Genomic DNA, 21,742 nt, shown 5'->3' with positions numbered 1-21,742 from the left:
ACACACAAAGATACCATTGACAAAGAGACCATAAAGCACATACAGGGTAGAGAGTTCCAAAACAGAATAGAGTTGTGGAGAGTCTACTCAGGCTAAGCAAAGGCTTTACGAAACAGGTATGTTTTGAGTTGGGTTTTGAAGGAGGAAAGGCTGCTGGAATCACGGATAGAACTTGGAAGCGAGTTCCAGACGGTCGGAATCTGGTACCTAAAGGTTCTTTCACCAAAGGTCTTGGTCCTGGTTTTGGGGATGCGAAGGAGTTTTCCAGAGGAGGATCTGAGAGAACGGGATGGCTCGTAGATACTGAGGGAATGGGACAAATAGGGGGGAAGTGATTTCTCAAAACAGCGGTACCCTAACAGAGCGAGCTTGTACTCGATTCTATACTTCATAGGAAGCCAGTGAAGGGTGGTAAGTAGGGGAGTGACATGGTCTTTCTTAGACTTCTGCAGAATGAGCCTTGCAGCACTGTTCTGGACTCTCTGTAAGCGATCAAGTTCTTCAGTGGGGAGGCCGGCAAGCAATGAGTTGCAGTAGTCAAGTCGACTCAGGATCAGAGAGGAGACAAGTTGAACAGTGGCTTGGAGTGTCAGGAATGATCTGACAGAGGAAATCTTGCGCAACTCAAAAAAAGGCACATTTACAAACAAAACTAATGTGTTTTTGCATTGTCAGAGCAGAGTCCAGGTACACGCCTAGGTCCTTAACAGCGGTTTGGGAAACAATCTGAGTGTCGCCTATTGTCAGGGAAGTACAGTCAATCTGATTTAAAGCATGCCTTGAGCCTGACAGCATCACCTCAGTTTTTGAGTGAAAGGGCATGAATGTTACCATCCAAAACCATTGATGAAAAAATATTACAAACAGGAATTCTCTGGAGATAGAATATGGCTGCCTATACAGTTGGGCAATTAAAAGGTGTTGTACACATAATATTTCCATGTTTATGACACAAGAGTTCTAGTTCTTTGCACAGAGTGACCCCATGAGTATTAAGTGTGGGTACACTGGGAATGAATCGCCCAGTAATTTTTTTATTCGAATGTAATATTATTTTTTTTCTCTACTAAATAAAAATGACAACAGTTAGACTCAAACCACAAGAAGCTCCTTACGTCAAAGGTGAGTTCGAGAAGTCCCTTAGGTAAGTCCATCCTCCCTGAGTCCCCCAGCTGACCCGCCACAGACAGCCACACGTTGGCACTCGTTGTGGAACAGCCCAGCTTGGTACTGGGGAAGACTAGAACCTTGTACGTCATCACTGAAACACAGATATAGAAATATCCTGGCATGAGTACAAAAGAAGGTTCAAAGTAGAGTACGAACACAACAGACAGCCAAATATGTGACCCTCCACCACGGAATGAGTCGCATGTCACCTTTTCATGATTTTCATATTTTTACATTTTCTTAAAGAGTTTTTTATTCTCCATCCAGTGGTGAAAACCGTTTTAGAAAAGAGTGAACACTTTTCGAGTTATAAGCCAGTGACTATGGTGACCCTCACACTGTTACTAGACACCCCGCGGACTTATATTATGCCTAGCGCAGAACCGCGTGAGGTGACATGCGACTCATTTCGTGGTGGAGGGTCACATATAAGTGTTATTCGCATTGTAGAGACTTCTTGACTGCTGGGTCACTTCTACACTTCTATGAGTCAATCTCTGCACATTCCAACAAAACACGAGTTGTCTTCACAGTCCCAGGTGCAAGAAAGTCTCCCAGTTTTTGTACCTTCTTCTTCTTCTTCGTTCATGGGCTTAGACTCCCACGTTCACTCATGTTTTTAGCACGAGTGGATATTTACGTGTATGACCGTTTTTACCCCGCCATTCAGGCAGCATACGCCGATTTCGGGGGAGGCATGCTGGGTATTTTTGTGTTTCTATAACCCACCGAACTCTGACATGGATTACAGGATCTTTTCCGTGCGCACTTGGTCTTGTGCTTGTGTGTACACACGAAGGGGGTTAAGTCACTAGCAGGTCTGCACATAAGTTGACCTGGGAGATCGGAAAAATCTCCACTCTTAACCCACCAGGCGGCAGCGACCGGGATTCAAACTCACGACCTCCCGATTAGGAGGCCAACGTCTTGCCACCACGCCACTGCGCCCGTCAGTTTTTGTACCATTCACACAACTAACAAGAACATATGTATTACTATTAGAAGAAATTACATGTAGTCTTAAAAAAAGCATCCCAAACCAAAACACTGGATGCCTGGTACTGATTTTTCACCTGACTGACAGCCCCACCAAATGACAGACAGAAACAGGCACCAGATTGCCTGCATTCAAAGTGACAAATAGAAGCAATGTACATCAAGATAATCTCGAGCACAAAGAGCACCAATAGAAGAACAAACACGCAGACAAACAGAAAGACACACGGTCTGACAAACAGAAAGACACACGGTCTTGATGACAAACAGAAAGACACACGGTCTTGATGACTAACCGAAAGACACACGGTCTTGATGACAAACAGAAGGACACACGGTCTTGATGACAAACAGAAAGACACACGGTCTTGATGACAAACAGAAAGACACACGGTCTTGATGACAAACAGAAAGACACACGGTCTTGATGACAAACAGAAAGACACACGGTCTTGATGACTAACAGAAAGACACACGGTCTTGATGACAAACAGAAGGACACACGGTCTTGATGACTAACAGAAAGACACACAGTCTTGATGACTAACAGAAAGACACACGGTCTTGATGACAAACAGAAGGACACACGGTCTTGATGACAAACAGAAAGACACACGGTCTTGATGACAAACAGAAAGACACACGGTCTTGATGACAAACAGAAAGACACACGGTCTTGATGACAAACAGAAAGACACACGGTCTTGATGACTAACAGAAAGACACACGGTCTTGATGACAAACAGAAGGACACACGGTCTTGATGACTAACAGAAAGACACACAGTCTTGATGACTAACAGAAAGACACACGGTCTTGATGACAAACAGAAGGACACACGGTCTTGATGACAAACAGAAGGACACACGGTCTTGATGACAAACAGAAAGACACACGGTCTTGATGACAAACAGAAAGACACACGGTCTTGATGACAAACAGAAAGACACACGGTCTTGATGACAAACAGAAAGACACACGGTCTTGATGACAAACAGAAAGACACACGGTCTTGATGACAAACAGAAAGACACACGGTCTTGATGACTAACAGAAAGACACACGGTCTTGATGACTAACAGAAAGACACATGATCTTGATGACAAACCCAAAGAGCTCACAAAAACAAAAACAAACAAGCTCTGACTCACATGTGTTTGAGAAGGTGCTGGTGAAGCAGAAGAAATCCACAGCGTTGAGGGACAGCAGGTGATAGAGGAACTGTTCTCTCTCGTCTTCACAGCGCAGGAAAGCGTACCGCTTGTACAAGGCTCTGTTTGTACGATCGGGAAAAAGATCAATCAATACAATGTTTTCCATTGACACATAGCTTTGCAAATAATAAGATGACTTCAAACTTATCCTTGCATGTGCACATTTCTTGTTCCTGTAAAACACAGCTTCCATGCTACATAAAACAACACATCCATTTTCTTCTCATTGAAAAAAAATGAACTGGTATGTAAAATACCGTACTTTCGGGACTATAAGGCGCTTCATTATATAGGGCGCAACCCCCACTTTTGAGGTAAAATTGAGAAAAAACATCCCATTAGGCGCTTCCGGTCTATAAGCCGCACATCAAAGGAAGAATAGAGAGTGGAAATATTTGTGCTCTGTGTGTGCGGTGAGATCAAAGGCATGTCCATTGTGATAGCTGGGTGGCCTTGTTTACAGACACTGACCTTCTTCCCCGGGGTCAATGACGGAGTTTTATCTATGATCTATGAGAGGGTCAGTCTCCTTTCATAGCTGAGAAGAAACACACCCTGCACCAGTTTACAGACACTGACCTTCTTACCCGGGGTCACTGACCGAGTTTAACCTATGGGGCGGTCTCTTTGATGTCTGAGAGGAAACTTGGCCAGGGTAGTGTAGCAGAAACATGTATTATCACAAGTTGTTTGACTGGTGCTCAGGCAGTCTCTTAATTTGATGTCTGAGAGGAAACTTGGCCAGGGATTTCTATTTCAGCCACACATAAGGCGCTTCCGTTCAATAAGCCGCAGGGGTCAAGTGTGAGAAAGTTGCGCCTTATAGTCCAAAAAGTACGGTAATCATTGCATCATTTTCACTGTAATAAGAACTGACAACAAATGCAAACTAGAAAACAGTGCAAGTGACATGAGCAAGAACACTGGAAGATCTCACCCATAATGGTTTTGAACTAGAAGACAGGTTTCCCTAATTTTGCTGAACATACACCCACACCCACACACCCACACAAACCCACACATTACACCAATTACCACCCCTTCCCTTCCTTCCTCTTAGTCCAAACAAAATGTCCACATACCTGAGCAAGCTGGCATCGCTGAGCAGCTCCTTGAGATGAGTAGACAGCATCTTCCGTTCTAAGGCCAGCCTCACCCAAGCCCTTGTGTATCCAACGCCTGAATGAATGTCCGTCATCTGCTGTACTTTTCTGTGGATCACAGATGTACACAAATATGTTACAAGGTGTGCTTTTTTCTCTGTCAAGTCCAATTTGTCAGTTATTTTTTCATCAGCTTCTCAGTTTGATATTGTTTGTTCCTTGTTAGTTGTGAGGTTAAGTCTTTGTTCTTGTTGACATATTTATATTGCAGGTTGCTATTTGATGTTGCTGTCTGATGTTGAAGTCGTGTACCAAAAAGAATTAAAAACGTGTAAAAAAAAATCAAAAAAGTTTAAAAAAAAAAGTTTAAAAAAAAAATATATATTGCAGCACCACTGGAATCAGTAGGCAGAAAATAAACAGTTGCCAAAATAGAAATTAATCAAGCCACATCTCACCAGCTACCGCACAAGAATGTCTCGCAAGTTCTGATTGAAGAAGAATGCAGGAGTTAGACAAAATGTACACCAATTTATTTCGAACTCAAACTGATCCGGTTTACTTGATCAGTGTACTTCTGATTCAAACTGATAGCTGCCTCTAAAAACGTTGTACGTCCTTACAGCAAAGTAGTTAAGTGCAAGAAATACAGGGTGGACTCCAGCTGTAGACAGTGCGACACTGACAGCTGCAGGCAGGTTTCACAATCTTCAATCACAGACTTCCTTTTTTTTCAACAAAATCAATCTTGACAGAGATCTTTGAAATAGTGTTTTTATTAAAGCCTTACATCCTCCCGGATGGAATCAAGACAAAAACTTGTATGGAGACGCATTCTTGTCGACATAATGTGATAGCTTGTTACAGTACTCTATCAAACAAAGGGATAGACGTAAACAGAATTGGGTAACGATTTATTCAAAGAATATTGTCCAGAGGCTTTAATAAATTAAGCAATAACAATGCAAGCAAAATATCATTTCCGAGCTCAGTGAAAAAAGCAGCAAATAAGGACTAATTATGGGAATTCCGTTCTTCTGAACTGCTATTTCGCTGTGATGCACGTCATGAGCATACCTTCAAAAGTAACAATGTTAATTGCACTCTATTTCTCACTTTAAAAAAAAAGTAGAATCATTGACCAATAGAAAAAAACGAGTTTGGAATTTTTTTTGCATATTCTTGGGGAATAAATACCTGAAAATGTAACCCTACCCTCTAAATGGTGACATCATGACAGCGAAAAAAAATATACAGAACAAGTCATGTGAAGCGATAATAAAACATTAAGTTGGTTTGAAACTAAAAGATCAACATTGGAATCAGGGACGAGTCATTAACAATGCTAGTGAGATTTGGCTAGCCGAAACCAGAAGACCGAGACGGGTTGCCTCCGCGAAGCATATGAACAAAACGGGCGATTTTTCTCATTTGAGCAGATTTTCACACTAAGCATGACATATCTGTTTATACATTGGGATCCAGGAAATCCAAAGGATACAATGCAATAACTTTTGAATCTGTAATCAAAAGTGTTATTGTTATTTGCAATTTTTAGAATGTTATGTACCAAATTTTATAATACATTTCATAACTTGACGAAATGTAAAACAAGTCGCGTAAAGCGATATAAAAACATGTAGTCAATCTATAGGCATCAAATTGAAGGATAAACTAAAAAAAAAAACAGTCCGATCGGCGAGACTAAATTCAGATAGTCTCGGCTAACCATACCCGAAAACCGTCACGGATCACACTCATCTCCGCGAAGCATACTCAACCTGTTTTCTTTAATTCTGAACGCGTTTTTAAAGTAAACATAACATATGTATATATATATTTTAAATCAGGAGAAGATAAGAAGTACAATGCAGTAGTGTTTGAATCTGTAATGAAATATTCGTTTTTGATGACAATTTTAATGAGCGAACTAATTCACTTATTTTCAAGCTACCTGGCTCAAATGCAATATCAAAGTCCCGACTTAATCAAAGATTACTTAACAGGTCCGCCTCAACTATCACAAAAACGGAAATGACGTCATCAAAGACTGTGGCAGAGTACCTTAACGCAGTCCTAGTATATCCACTACTGACTGAACTGTGGCATAGTACCTGGACGCAGTCCCAGTATATCCACTACAGACTGAACTGTGGCATAGTACATGGACGCTGTCCCAGTATATCCACTACAGACTGAACCTTAATGTCTTGCATTTTCTACAACTACTCTGCACACATAAGAAAACCCAACCCCTCTCGCACGCACACATGCAAGTACGCACGCATCAACACTCACGCATCAACACTCACACACACACACACACACACACACACACACACACACACACACATAAGCTAACACAAACGAACACGTGCGCACAACGCTCGCGCGCACGCTTACACACACACACACACACACACACACGCACGCACACGCGCACGCACGCACACACGCACACACACACACACACACACACACGCACGCACGCACGCACGCACACACACACACACACACACACACACACACACACACACACAAACGAACACGTGCGCGCAACGCTCGGCCGCACGCACACACACACACACACACACACAGCTAGATAATACATCATCTGATATGTTTCCTTGTTCATATGCTTTTTTCAAGTCATAAACGTAAACAATGAATGGTTTTACTGGGATTTTGTGCAGCGTTTTGTATTATCTGCGTTGTTGTCGGATTTAAATACTCTCTCAAAAACTGGGTATCTAATCACGACCGATAAGATGTTCCCCTTTTCGATTAAAAAGTACAATGAGATTTAGTCAGAACCATAACATTATTCTTCCAAAAACACTTATTTACATCCATGTAAAAGAAACACAACTCTGTTCATCAAATTATCTCACCCTTTGCAAGAAACGTATGGCGAAGGCACATTTCGCGCCGCGGTGCAGATGACGCAATTAACTCTCGTGACGAAACGATTGGTTCGTGACGTCGCGTCATCAACCGTTCATGAATGGCCCTTGTATGAATGGCATTCTTTCTGTTGGGATGACGTGTGAACCTCATCATTAGTGACTTGGAAAATCGGTCGGATTTAGGTATCCCCGAAGTCGGTCGGAATTGGATACACTTACCCTACACTCTTCCACACTGACAGGCGCGCGCGCACGTACGCACGCACATATGCAACAATAACAATGACAAAAATCAAACTTTTAAAAGCACTTGAAAGTTAATAAACAAAGCAACTATTGATTCCCTACGATTATATGATCGTGACTGGCTCTCTTTCCAAGTTGGAACGTTTTCAATCTGTTGTCTGACGTCATCAAAGTGTTGAAAAACGTACGGCGATGTCTATAAAACTCTCACTTGACCACAACATTCACAATGCAGTGCATTCAAGGATTGAAAAAAACACTGGCGTTGATCAGACACAGTCACTGAATGTTGTTATTTTACAAATGAATCTGCTTAACATTTGGTAAGAAATGACCGTCAATAGTGCCGGGCGGTCGTGAGAATTCAAGGTTTTCAGAGACAGACAGTAAATAACGTGCTCTGAAATAAACACATGCCGAAAAATTCTTTAGTCAGCCAGTTGATCATCTGCCTGACAACGGATAGGAAGTATAAAATTGGTCGCATCATGGCAATTTGCTGTGTATGGCGGTCATAGCAGACGATTTGTCTTCAGGACGGTCGTGAGAAAAAATGAGACAGACACCTTGCCCGAGTGACTAGACAGTAAATAACGTGCTCTGAAATAAACACATGCCGAAAAATTCTTTAGTCAGCCAGTTGATCATCTGCCTGACAACGGATAGGAAGTGTAAAATTGGTTGCATCATGACAATTTGCTGTGTATGGCGGTTATAGCAGACGATTTGTCTGCAGGGCGGTCGTGAGAAAAAATGAGACAGACACCTTGCCCGAGTTACTAGACAGTAAATAACGTGCTCTGAAATAAACACATGCCGAAAAATTCTTTAGTCAGCCAGTTGATTATCTGCCTGACAACGGATAGGAAGTGTAAAATTGGTTGCATCATGACAATTTGCTGTGTATGGCGGTTATAGCAGACGATTTGTCTGCAGGGCGGTCGTGAGAAAAAATGAGACAGACACCTTGCCCGAGTGACAAAATGACCAAGCGCAAGTAGAATAAGCCGTAGTTAACCTTTCAAAACCCTTTCATGTCGTGATTTGATGGAAATTGCTACTTATTAAAAGCATGTTACGTCCAAACCTTTTAACCGCCATTCCAACTGAACAGATTTGTAATTAACGTTTTTGAGACAGACACATTTAGAAAAAAGACCGTTTACTTCACATGCGATTGTATCGACTAAACATAAACACATTCATTGTTTTTTTTAACTAAGTGTGTTCATCTATCTCTGTTCTTTGGTTTCTAATGTACTTTTCACTGGATTTCTTTGTGTGTTTTGTACTGGTGCCTTTGTCTATTGCAATGTGGTTAAAAAGGGAAATCGTGTCTGTCTCATTTCTCACGACCGACCTACCTTTTTCGCTGGTGGGGAATACAAACTTGACTTAAATTCGATCAAAGTTTATTTTTCATATGTAAATTCCGAAGACATTCGACACAGACCAGTGAAAATTCACGACTAAACAAAACGAAACATTTTATTTAATATGAAAGTCAGGGACATACCCGACTCTGAAGACTGTGAAACCTGTCTGCAAACACAATTTACTTTTTTTTTTTAAATATAACGCTGCAACTCTTGCACATTATACACTAACTTCATGTCATCGTTGAGTGACTTGGGCAAAGGTCGCAGCACAGGTAACTCGATGCGCCCTTGACTGCTTCTTCGCCGATGCGTGTGAGTGGGCGGCTTTTCCAGTTTGTCGGGCTCCAGTCCTATCGTTGATAAGTCTGTTGTGCACGAACAAAACACAAGAAGACACAGATGAAATCATGTTCTAACATGCAACGTAGGCTGACGGATTTGAACTGCGGTGATGGAAGGGAGTTGCGGTGAAGGAAAGGGAGGGAGTGAGAGGAGGTAGACACGCTAAATACAGTGGAACCTCCCCTGTAGGACAACCCCTCCCCCTCCCCTCGCCCAATTTACTACTTCTCCCTGTCAAGATTTTCTTCTTTTCTTCTTTAGATTTTCTGTTCATAACCTCTGTCAATGTACATCCGTTGCAAGACTGAATTCTTTTTTTTTTTAAGGCCTGATTTTCACAGGATTTTTGTAGGTCTAAAAAGGAGGGTTCCACTGTATTTAAAATACAAATTAAGAGACTTTTAACTTTATCCAAAGAGAACAACTTCTTGACTGCAACAGGGGAAAGTTCTTATGTGGATGGTGAATGTGAAAACTGGGGCAGCAAAGCAAAAAGAGTTGAACATTTTTAGGCATAGTTTTTTTGTTCACAGAGAAAAAGCAGTCATAAGTTACAAATTGAGTAAGATGTGCAATTGTTTCCCAACTAAGAAGCAGTGCTGAGGGCAAGCTCCACAGAGAGTTAAAACCTATCGAAAAAAAATGAAAAGACGTTTCACTTATGCACTTAAACAGTTGCACGAGCCATGCATGGCTCACATTGTACCACAGATTATATTGAAAGAAAGATTCTATGGACTGTAAAGTGAACACATTCAACAATGAAACTCTGCAATTAAATGATGTTATTGAAGTGGTTCAGCATTGCATTTTAATAAATACACAAACCAAAATCAAAATCTGAAATCTGCTTCAAAAATTATATATATCTACGACATATTTTTCAAAATATTTCAACTTGGGTCTAACACTAATGTCACCCAGACAATGTCACCCAGACAAGATTTAGTTTCCTACTGAAACTGAGAAAAATCCAGCAAATATAAAACCAACGAAAGTCTTCTTCATCTTGTTTATCAGACTTAGGAATACAAAATACAAAATATACATAATCATGTTTCAATGAGCACAAGTAAAATACTGTCAATTATGACTGATCACAAAGACAATCGTTGAGTGCAATTAATGTTATTAACAACGTATGACTCAGACTTGCAGTAAAACAAAATTAAAAATTATCATCACTATATAGATTTGTTTGCACAATTGAAAATGATTAACGATTAGGCATAATGTTGTCAAAGTGTTAAGCTGCTAAACTTAGTATGGCTTAAGTCTCTTCTGAGTTTTGAAATTCATTCATGGATCCAAGTCACTCAACCTACTTTTACTTTCTACTAGACAAACAAATTACGTGTAAATAAGACAATATTATCAGCTGGGGAAGAAGAAGCATATCGATTTCTTCTTTCACATTTTTTCTTTTAACCTTGGCTGCATATATTGCAACTCTCACAGCACTTTCAAGTAATAAATATTCTTGTAAGTAAATTAATGCTCAAACATACATTTTTCAGAATACATAACTAGCAAAGTCACTCAAAATCGAGTCAAAAGGCATTGAGAGGTAAGCAGTTAGAGCTAAAACTAGTGGCAGATATTAACACAGGTCTATGAGCGCTCCATAACACTTAAGCTTCATAAGTGCAGCAGAAGTCGCATCAGTTTAACATCAAGTGTAATTACTCTAACTAATGTGAAACTAGACAGCTGCTTGCAGTGTAACTTAAAGCAAGAAACCAAAACAAAAATCTGCGCCAAATCATGAATGATGGTTTCATTTTGAACATGCACATTTATGAGTCGAGATTGCCTTCCATGTGGTTACAGTTGGTACCAAACCTGATGTCAAACAACCCTCACAGGAAATGAAGGAGAGCAAAACCCGATGATGATTCTGCAGGTAACTTAAATTTGCAAGCATGCACAAGATGCAATACATAACACACACAATTCTGAAGATGCTTTAATGTGTTGCAAACTATCATACCATATTAGGAGACAACATCTGCCCAAAATGTTTTCTTTCTCTGAAAATGCTTTTTGACAATGTCTTTTATTCCTGGACACTCAGTCCTATGGTCTGCATGCTTTTAATAATCAAATAAACTGAAGATTGGGGAAGCAAGCAAGCTCCAGGCAGGTTTCCACATAAGTTATAACATTTCCAGTTAAAGCAAACGGACCAAGGTCATTGGAGAGGACTGTAAATTAGCGACAACATATTTTCTCAAATCAAGGATAGTCTTCAAGGCAAAAGTAAAGTCTTTCAACATGGAAATAAAAGGATGTGTATGAACCATATATGTGAAGTCAAGTGTAACAGTCCGAGCAAGCAAACAGGTAATCAATCAGCAGGTGTTTTGAGCGTCCACATACGTTCAAAGCGTGTTTGAAGAAGGCACCATGCTAGGGCTGCGTGTGAACGACAGTACAACACCTCATGTTTAACAATTGGAACAAACTCACATCGATACATCAGGTGCATTCAAATCAGTACACACAGCAAGAAATACACTTATTATATTAATAAACAGCATATATGAGGAGGAAGAAGAATAGCAGTAGAGGTATGTTAATAAATCATTAATAATATTCACCATGCTAGTATTGTCAATAATATGTTAGTACAGTAAACTCTAATTTCTACGTTTGCTGTGACAGACTGTGAACTTGCACCCCCTATGCTCAGCTGGTCAATATTAATGTGCAAAGGGAGAGAGTTAAGAGATTGTGAGGGGTAGGCAGTGAGAGAAAGAGAGAGGGAGAGGGAGAGAGAGTGAGAGAGAGAGAGAGACTAATAGAAAGAGAGAGACTAATAGAAAGAGAGAGAGAGAGAGTGAGATGAAGTATATATGCAAAAGAGTAGGGACAGAGAGAATGGGGGTGAAAAAAAAGAGAATGAATGGGAGGGGAGAAAAAGAGAGAGAAAGAGACATGTATAAAATGACTGAAAAAGATGAGATATAGAAGAGAAAAAAAAAGAAGAAAAAAAGGAGGCAATGAATGAATGGAATTGAGAGTGAGAGTTAGCACAAAGAGCAAACAGAGAGTGAGATACTGTTGAGACACAGACAGACAGAGTGAGCGAGACCGACAAACCCAGACAGACACAGATCGAGACACTCACTCAGACCATTTGACAGACAGATAAATTCGTATGTAAGCCCATACAAATTAAGGGCACGAGCGATTTAATCAGAATCCTTGGCTTAATTCTCATTTCCCAACTTCTCAGTTTCAGCCCTTGCAAGTTAAGAGAATTGTGAACTTATCGACTAAATTCTCCCTTTCCAGCAGGGAAGACACAGAAAACGGACCAAAACAATCATGAAACCGGTATAAAATTCTAGACACCACAAAAGCTCCTGAGTGCAAGCTAAAAGTCTATGTTATAAAAGGCATTCAGCTGCACTGCAACATACTTCAAAACAGTGAGGGGCAAAACTATGTGCACAAAGTAAAAAAGAAGCAGGAAGGGAAGTCGAGCAACTACACCTCAGTCAAATCAAAGGGACCAGAACACACGTAGGAACAATGTAAAACTTTGCCTCCAAAAAAATACCCCCAAACCATCTCAATGAAAGCTTAATAAAAAAAAAAAGTATTAACCAATAGCGAGTTGAAAAGAGAGAATTAGAAACCGTTAAAAAAAAATAAAAAAGAGTATATGTGACTGTTATATGATCAATCAGTCTTCAGTAATATTCTACAATCAAAGTTGATACATGTATAACAATGATTATTTCCTAGATTGAAAACTGTATCTTGAATGCAAAGTTGATTAACGTTATGCTTCAAAAAGAACCAAACAAACACACACAAAAAGTCAAAGTTGACAAACACTTTTCACTGATAGGTGTCAATCAGAAATTACACATGCCAAACGTTTATATTTTTGCAAGCATACCTTCCACGTCTGTAAATGACATCACTCATAACCTTTCAGCATGCTGTTCATGTTTGCAAATATTTTCAGTCAAGTTTACATCCATGCTACGCAAAAGATCCAGAATCTATAAGCAAGAACTTAGTTACGAGCAGAAAAAAACATACCCTAAATAATGTTGGATAAAGTGGTACTATTTTGATACAAAAAAAGCTAAAATACAACATTAAACAGAAACTGTTATGCAAGCTAAGACCACACGGAATAAATTGTTTTTAGAACAAGAAAGTACGCTACATATGCCACAAAAGCCGACACACAAACGAAAAAGGCCTTCTGGAAGAAACCATGCCATTAACGGTACAAAGCTGTACACAAATTGGAAGACTCCAAACTGGGTAAAAAAAGAGAGGGGGGGTGGCACAGCGTGCATTACTTACTGCTGAGTGAAATGGACCGGCCCAAAATCGTGATGGAGCCCTCCATAAGAGAGGTGATATCTATCAAGCTATGTCTTTTGGGAAGCCCTAGTAGCGGCAAAAGAAACAGAAAAGTCAAAACCATCAAAGCAACGGGGATAAAAAAGAACAAAAAGTATCAAAAACAGACACAGATTCCCAGGAAATTGCCGGAAAACAAGTAAAAGTGCAATCCTCTGATGACACTTATAATATCCTGCACGAAATTTGGTTAAATGCTTCTTCTTCTATTTAAAGTATTGATTTCTTTATCTTCTTTGTATTTTATTTTTCACCGACTTTTGAGCACAACGTTCACAACACAGTTTCCTACAACAGAGCAGTAGATATGTCTCTTTGGGTCGAAATCTCAAGTTCAGTAGGTATTGTACTTCTTATTCTTCTGCGTTGGTGGGCTGAAACTCCCACGTACACTCGTGTTTTTGCACGAGTGGAATTTTACGTGTATGACCGGTTTTACCCCGCCATTAAGGCAGCCTGGATACGCCGCTTTCGGAGGAAGCATGCTGGGTATTTTCGTGTTTCTATAACCCACCGAACTCTGACATGGATTACAGGATCTTTTCCGTGCGCACTTGGTCTTGTGCCTGCGTGTACACACGAATGGGGGATAAGGCACTAGCAGGTCTGCACATAGTTGACCTGGGAGATCGGAAAAATCTCCACACTTAACCCACCAGGCGGCCGCGGCCGGGATTCGAACCCTCGACCTTCCGATTAAGAGGCCGACGTCTTACCACCCCGCCACAGCACCCGTCATCGTATTGTACTAAACCTTCAGTTCATGGTTGGAGTATGTGCCTGGGCAAGGTGCAGGGTGGAGGTAGGCAAGGGGGGAGGGGATGGGGGGTGGCACATGGAGGGGGGGGGAGTGGGGGGTGGTTGAGGGGTGCGTGGGGCTTAGGGGTAGGAAGAAGGAATTTATGATAATTGCAGTGATCGTAGTTGCTCAAGGGTTGTGATGCGTCTTTGATAGATATTTCTTTTAAGGAAAATCAAGGAAAGAAAAAGTGTAAAAGTCGGAGGTGTGGCCGTGATGATGAAAGTGCAGAAACTGAATATAAGAGGTGGAGTTTTGCTTGGAATGAGGGTACTTGGAGAGCAAAGAAATCTTGCAGGATTCAAGAAACAGTAATTGGTATCCAACCCTCCTATCCAACATTCTATCACCAAGAAATAATCCTCTCACCTTTTACATTTATGGACTATTCAATACAATTCTTTAAAGTTTCAAGTGTTCCTTTCTATTGTCTACCTGTATTTCCTTTTCTTGTTAGCAAACAATATTCTAAACAATCTGTTCTACTGTTTCTTGCATAGGCATTAGCTTTTAACGGATTTCTTTATTTGTTGTTTGTTTGTTATTATAAAATCAGCACAAAAATGTATTGACATGCTTTCAATTTATGTGTGAAAAATGTTGCAATAATTTGTGTTTGCGATCAGAGTTGCTAGCAGCATGAGAAATTTGAGAGGTGTGTTTCGCATATTCTGTATGAATGCACACCTGTTGTATCTTTCTCTGTGTAAGTTTTGTTGTGAGGGGGAGGGGGCGAGTTTTTGCAACATCATTAAGTCAGCTTGTTATTCTGCTTCTTAGAGCACACGCACACATAAAAGCAATTAACCACGCCATTAAAAAAAAATGCTGCATAAAGCAACAGTTAACATATATTATATATTACAAACAAAATACCAACATTATTTACAAGTCAGTTCACTTTACAACACCCCATCTGAGATATAATTCTACATACGATCAGGAAGATACAAGAGATAATTTATCAAACTAAACACCTGATATAATTACGTGATTCATTTGCAATTTATGGAACCATACAAAGACAAGCCTACAGAATAAACAACCCTCAAAAGACTGACGCTTTGATAGAATACACCTGCCGCAATGCATTCAACAAAATCAGAAAACAAAAACCCCTTAGCAACAAGCAGTCACCAGTGAAAGCCGACTAGCTCATTATATCAGAGATATGATGTAAGCCCTGAAGACATTAGAAAGCAATTCCCACGCTTAAATAAAAGATTCTGAAGCTCCCACACAAAATTCTTATTTCAGAGATATAATGTAAGCCCAAAAGACATTAGAAAGCAATTCCCACACTTAAATAAAAGATTCTGAAGCTCCCACACAAAATTCTTATTTCAGAGATATCATGTAAGCCCAAAAGACATTAGAAAGCAATTCCCACACTTAAATAAAAGATTGTGAAGCTCCCACACAAAATTCTCTTGACAGAGAAAGCACTGCCTAACAGGGATTGCAAGTGCAATAAGATTAAGACTGAAGAGCAGAAACAGAGTTATTTTCTAGGAGGTCAGAAAAGATTTTTCCATGAGAAGAAACATAAAAAGCAGAATGAGAAACATTCAGTTCATTTCCCAGAAGATTTGACAGAAATTTTAGCTTGATCAAAAGAAAAGGGAAAATGCACAAGGCCATTCCAAGGTTGGAGAGAAAGTATTCTCATTTCAGGCAAGTAGAGTAGAAACATTCTTTTTTTCTTCTTTTTTACACATGTACATTATTGCAAGCAAGCTGCCAAAAGCTGCTGCAGTTTTATACCTTTTTATGCACAGGCCTCTTATTTACAAAGTGTTCTTATTCTTACCACGTTTCCTCAGCCACATCAATCTCTGCCTCTTTTTGTCCAGCGTCCCTTCAGCCTCTCCACGACCACCCCCACGCCCTTCCCCCTCCAGCCATTACCTTTTTCTTACCAGACACTGCACCCGTCTTGAACTAATTCGGTAAGCTTGTTCATTATACACATGTAGCCCGACCAGCCATACATATTCATAAGGTGGGACTGAAAAATGTCATGAATCCTAAACCCCCCCCCCCCCCCAAAAAAAAAAAGAGAGAAAAAAAAAAGAGGCCATAATCGAATCCAGATTTCCAGCATATACCGGAAGAATCCCACCCATGATAATAAACAATCGGCCACATGCAACGTCTGCTTGACCCACCTGGCGTCAACATTTTTGGGTCCACCGGGTTGTTGCTCTCTTTACTTTCTTGCACCTCCTGGAAGCTGAGGAGGTGCGACCACACTGCAGATTTGCCCTGAAAACAATAATTAGATGTGTAAAGTCAACAGATCATTTATATGATGGGTAAAGTGAGCAGGTAATTACTATCTGGGTGTCTTTTGAAATGTCAGCATCCGAAGACTTGTTAACTTGCTAAATATGATAGAAAAGTCGACAAACTCTTATCCTCAAATATTTTTTTTTATATATAGCAATTACATTTAGATAAGAATACATTAATCACATATCAAAGTCATACCCAGATAACACTATGTTAGTTCTTACAAAGCGAATCCAGGTAGTTATAATCAACATCCTCTACTCTCAACACATTCCCCAACATCCTCTACTCCCAACACATTCCCCAACATCCTCTACTCTCAACACATTACCCAACATCCTCTACTCTCAACACATTCCCCAACATCCTCTAGTCTCAACACATTCCCCAACATCCTCTAGTCTCAACACATTCCCCAACATCCTCTACTCTCAACACATTCCCCAACATCCTCTACTCCCAACACATTCCCCAACATCCTCTACTCCCAACACATTCCCCAACATCCTCTACTCCCAACACATTCCCCAACATCCTCTACTCTCAACACATTACCCAACATCCTCTACTCTCAACACATTACCCAACATCCTCTACTCTCAACACATTACCCAACATCCTCTAGTCTCAACACATTACCCAACATCCTCTACTCTCAACACATTACCCAACATCCTCTACTCTCAACACATTCCCCAACATCCTCTACTCTCAACACATTCCCCAACATCCTCTACTCTCAACACATTCCCCAACATCCTCTACTCTCAACACATTACCCAACATCCTCTACTCTCAACACATTACCCAACATCCTCTACTCTCAACACATTCCCCAACACATGAACATAAATCTTTCTGCTCTTCTCTTCTCTGTTTCTATCTCACAGCAGACAGAATGTAATCTTTTTATCAGTTAGATATGTAACTGTCTTCTTCTTCTTTTGCGGCCATGAGCTCTAACTCTCTTGTACACTCAGGTTTTCATGAGCGAGTTTTTACGTGTATGGGCATTTCTCTCCCCGGCCCACCCAAAAACTAACTGTCATTCAGACTTTTAGAAGCAACAGCTAACACTCAAAAGTTACAAGACGCCAACTCCCGAACACATGCTCACAAACTCCAAGACACACACGCAGTCCCTACCTTCTTAGTCTGCAGACCGTGAGACCAGATACGCTCCAGGAGGTCGCACAGGCTGGCGATGAGAGTGTTCTCCGCCACCCCGGTCAGTGCACCCTCCCCGTGACCCAGTTCCACATTCCACCCCCCAACACACGCTCACAAACTCTGACACACACACAGTCCTACCTTCTTAGTCTGCAGACCGTGAGACCAGATACGCTCCAGGAGGTCGCACAGGCTGGCGATGAGAGTGTTCTCCGCCACCCCGGTCAGTGCACCCTCCCCGTGACCCAGTTCCACATTCCACCCCCCAACACACGCTCACAAACTCTGACACACACAGTCCTACCTTCTTAGTCTGCAGACCGTGAGACCAGATACGCTCCAGGAGGTCACACAGGCTGGCGATGAGCGTGTTCTCCTCCACCCCGGTCAACGCACCCTCCCCGTGACCCAGTTCCACCGCCTCCTGACCCATCTTTTCCACCAGCATCTTCTTCGTCTGTAAGCATCACAAAACAGAAATAACAGCAACATTTAAGGTGGCCTTGACCATGAGAAAGTGCTTGCACATTCTCAGGGCTAACACACACAAAAAGTGAAAAACCTGAAAGGCCAGGGGCCACCGGGCTGAGGCTTTTTTTTTTTTTACAAATCTTGTAGAGGCAAAGAAGAGCTGCTCCTAGTACCAAAATGCATGTTAATAATACATAAAATAATACACTTTTTTCTGCTTCTTTTTTAAGAAACCAGATATTCCGGTTTTAAAAGTTTTCAAAAACCGGATTTCTGGTGAGAACCAGAAAGGTGTTAGCCCTGCATTCTCAAGTATTTTCTATCATAAACTTCGCATGAAACAAAAAGAACAGAGCTCTGTAAGTGTAACGCCGTTGTTATTCTGATATTTGTTTTTTACTTCTCTTCATTGCATTTGAGAAAGTTTGAAATTATGCACTCATGTCCCTGCCAATCTCACAGTCACTGAGTCAGGGCTGACAATAAGAGGCTTTCATGACCTGCAATACTTGACATTTAACTCTTTCACTGCCAGCGATACAAAGGTTCGCTTGTGAAAACACTTATAACACCACACTCTATCTCTCCATCTCAGGCTCTGTTTCTCTCTTTCACACACACATTCCCAGACACTCTCTCTCTCTCTTTCACAAACACTTACAGTCTCTCTCTCTCTCTCTCTCTCTCTCTCTCTCTCTCTCTCTCTCTCTCTCTCTCTCTCTCTCTCTCTCTCTCTCTCTCTCTCTCTCTCTCTCTCTCTCTCTCTCTCTCTCTCTCTCTCTCTCTCTCTCTCTCTCTCTCTCTCTCTCTCTCTGTGTGCATTATTTAAACATGTCATTTTCAATGTATTCTTATTCATTTGATATTCGTAAAGGTAATGTAGTAGTTTGCAATACAACAAGATCTTTACATGTTTAACTTTTATAACGGTTTTTTTCATGTCGGTTTACGATTGTCATTGTATCAATCTTTATACATGTCTTAGTTTTAGCAGGGACAGATTGTAAGACTAGGCGTGAGCCTAAAATCTCCATTCTTGTGTAATAAAGTTCGTTCGTTCGTTCTCTCTCTCTCTCTCTCACTCACCTTTGTCTTGCATTCTTTGAGCAGCGTCTCGACAAACTTCCAGTTTGTCTGAACCATGCCTGCGGCAGACATATCCGACAGCTGTGGTTGTCTCATCTGTTTCGTTCTCGCCTCTTGGATGTATCGCTACAATAAAACAATCGCAATATTGTCAGTATCGTCTGAAACAGGGAGTTATATTACCACCATTCTAAAACAGGGAGCTATAAGAACCACTAACAAATGTGGTAGAAATGGTGAGTAGTTTAAGTTCTGGTACACTGTAAGATTCTGTCCAGATTACTGTGAATAATTAGTTCTGTGAGACAAGAAAGAGTTTGAAATTGAACGGTGAAGGGGGATAAATATCTGCTGAATTATTTCTCACCATGCTGAGATGCAACTCAAATGTTATAATAAACTGGAGGGTTTGTGTATGTACAAAACTGGTGGGTTTGCATATGTACAAAAAAAAGAGGGTTTGTGATAGCTGTAAACTTTTAGGATTTGTTATCTATATACACAGTAAAATGTTTGATCTATAATACTGTTAGAATTATAATATGTCAAATAAATTATTTTTCGGCCACAATACATGAAATGTGAGTGACAAGGAACTACTCGGGTCAATTTGTTGGCAAATTAAAATCTTCGTAACTTAAAACAAAAACATTAAAAGATTTTTTTATTAAAACAAGTAGTGAATGCATTGTAGTAAAGATCAAGCTTAGTTTAAAGTTAAGGAGTTAATTAATGTATTATCAAACAAAAATTCACATAAGACTGAAAACAAACTGGAAAAAACAAGGCTTCAGATATCAATGTAATAAATATCAGTGTTTTAAAACCAAATAAACACAAAGCCTTCATGACTCAAAGACAACATATGTACATGTACTATAGCAAACCATCATAAAAAAAAGAGTTAAAATCAAGTATAAATACATGTACATCGTATTCCATTCACCCTTTCAATCCCAATGACAGGCAGACTGTTATTGTTAATCGCTGGCAGTTTCATACCATCAAACCCTGAACTAATCCCTTTTTAATGGTTAGGCTTAACCCTGAAGATTAGCAAGTTAAATAGCTGCAGCACCCTTCCAAGCCCCCCAAATTCATGTAGCCGGTCACGGTAGGGCTAACCCCCCCCCCCCCCCCCCCCCCCCCCCCCCACATCACACTCACAATTATTTTTACTTAGTGCATAAAGTGGAGTGAATGATTGTGATATGTAAGCACGAGGAAAGAACTGTAGCTAGTGCTTTTCATGGTTTAATTCTGTCAAGCATTAATGCATATGCGGAAAGAACTGACTAATTGACAAATTATTACATATGTAAGAAATATACATATTTGACAGTGTAAAACTAAAGAAAGTGAAAAAGTATTCAATAATTGTATTATTTTACTACGTGCATCTTTTACATCTCTCTAACACTTCTGAGAGCAAGCAGATATTTGTCAAATGCTTTAGTCATTTATGTGCAGGGGCATCTCTCGAGTATATGAGTACACAGTGCACTGATGTATAATGTTACATCAAGACCGATGCAAATGAATGTTTTTTAAGTACAAATGACCATAACATTGATAATGACCATGCAGTCTGCACTTTGACCAGAATGGACCGTTAGCATATTGCTATTGCAGGGCATCACCCCAAAGACGGGGTAGCAGTAAATTTGAGTCATTTCTTACAAACATTGATCTTTTGAGTAATTGTTAGTGCGATTTATCTCCAAAGCAAAAGTGAAAAATCACTATTATTTCACGTACCACATTGACTACAAAACATTCAGTACTTTGCAACAACAAAAATGATTATAAAAACATTGACTACAAAACATTCAGTACTTTGTAACAACAAAAATGATAATAAAAAATAAGCATTTCCTTTTAAACAGAATTTGAAAGTATGTTTATTAACCTAATCTTACTGTTAATTTTATCCAGCCTATCTGGCTTCTTCCTTATCTTTTAATTTCATTTTCTATTTCAGCAGCCTATCTCTTTAAGATTGTTCTCATTTTTGCCAATCATTTCTCGGTTTTTGTATCTTCATAACCTTGTAAGTTATAAGGTAGCGTTGACATTAAACAAATGCCCACAGAAGAATAAAGAGAGAACAGAGGGGGTGGAAGGTGGGGTGACGAGGGAAGGGAAAACAACAAAAACAAAGGAGGTTGGAGAAGAAAAA

At 40.2% G+C, this 21,742-nt stretch overlaps 1 protein-coding gene across 4 annotated transcripts in view; it reads right to left on the bottom strand.

The window, feature by feature from the left end:
* Window positions 1-21,742, bottom strand: part of LOC138961539 (DENN domain-containing protein 5B-like) — a gene marked incomplete in the record, with an annotated part of 44,940 nt that overhangs the window by 7,205 nt on the left and 15,993 nt on the right. For 3 of the 4 annotated variants that reach the window (XM_070333196.1, XM_070333195.1, XM_070333197.1), the window contains 8 exon segments: window positions 1,116-1,261; window positions 3,318-3,439; window positions 4,463-4,591; window positions 9,244-9,379; window positions 13,686-13,772; window positions 16,713-16,809; window positions 18,311-18,463; window positions 19,564-19,689. In XM_070333196.1, coding sequence (XP_070189297.1) covers window positions 1,116-1,261; window positions 3,318-3,439; window positions 4,463-4,591; window positions 9,244-9,379; window positions 13,686-13,772; window positions 16,713-16,809; window positions 18,311-18,463; window positions 19,564-19,689 — 996 coding nt within the window. 4 annotated transcript variants of the gene reach the window in all.

This window comes from Littorina saxatilis, linkage group LG3 (genome assembly GCF_037325665.1).
Source record: "Littorina saxatilis isolate snail1 linkage group LG3, US_GU_Lsax_2.0, whole genome shotgun sequence".
Classification (NCBI taxonomy): domain Eukaryota; kingdom Metazoa; phylum Mollusca; class Gastropoda; order Littorinimorpha; family Littorinidae; genus Littorina; species Littorina saxatilis.
Note: the sequence above shows the minus strand (reverse complement) of the source record. Positions and strands in the feature narration are given on the sequence as shown.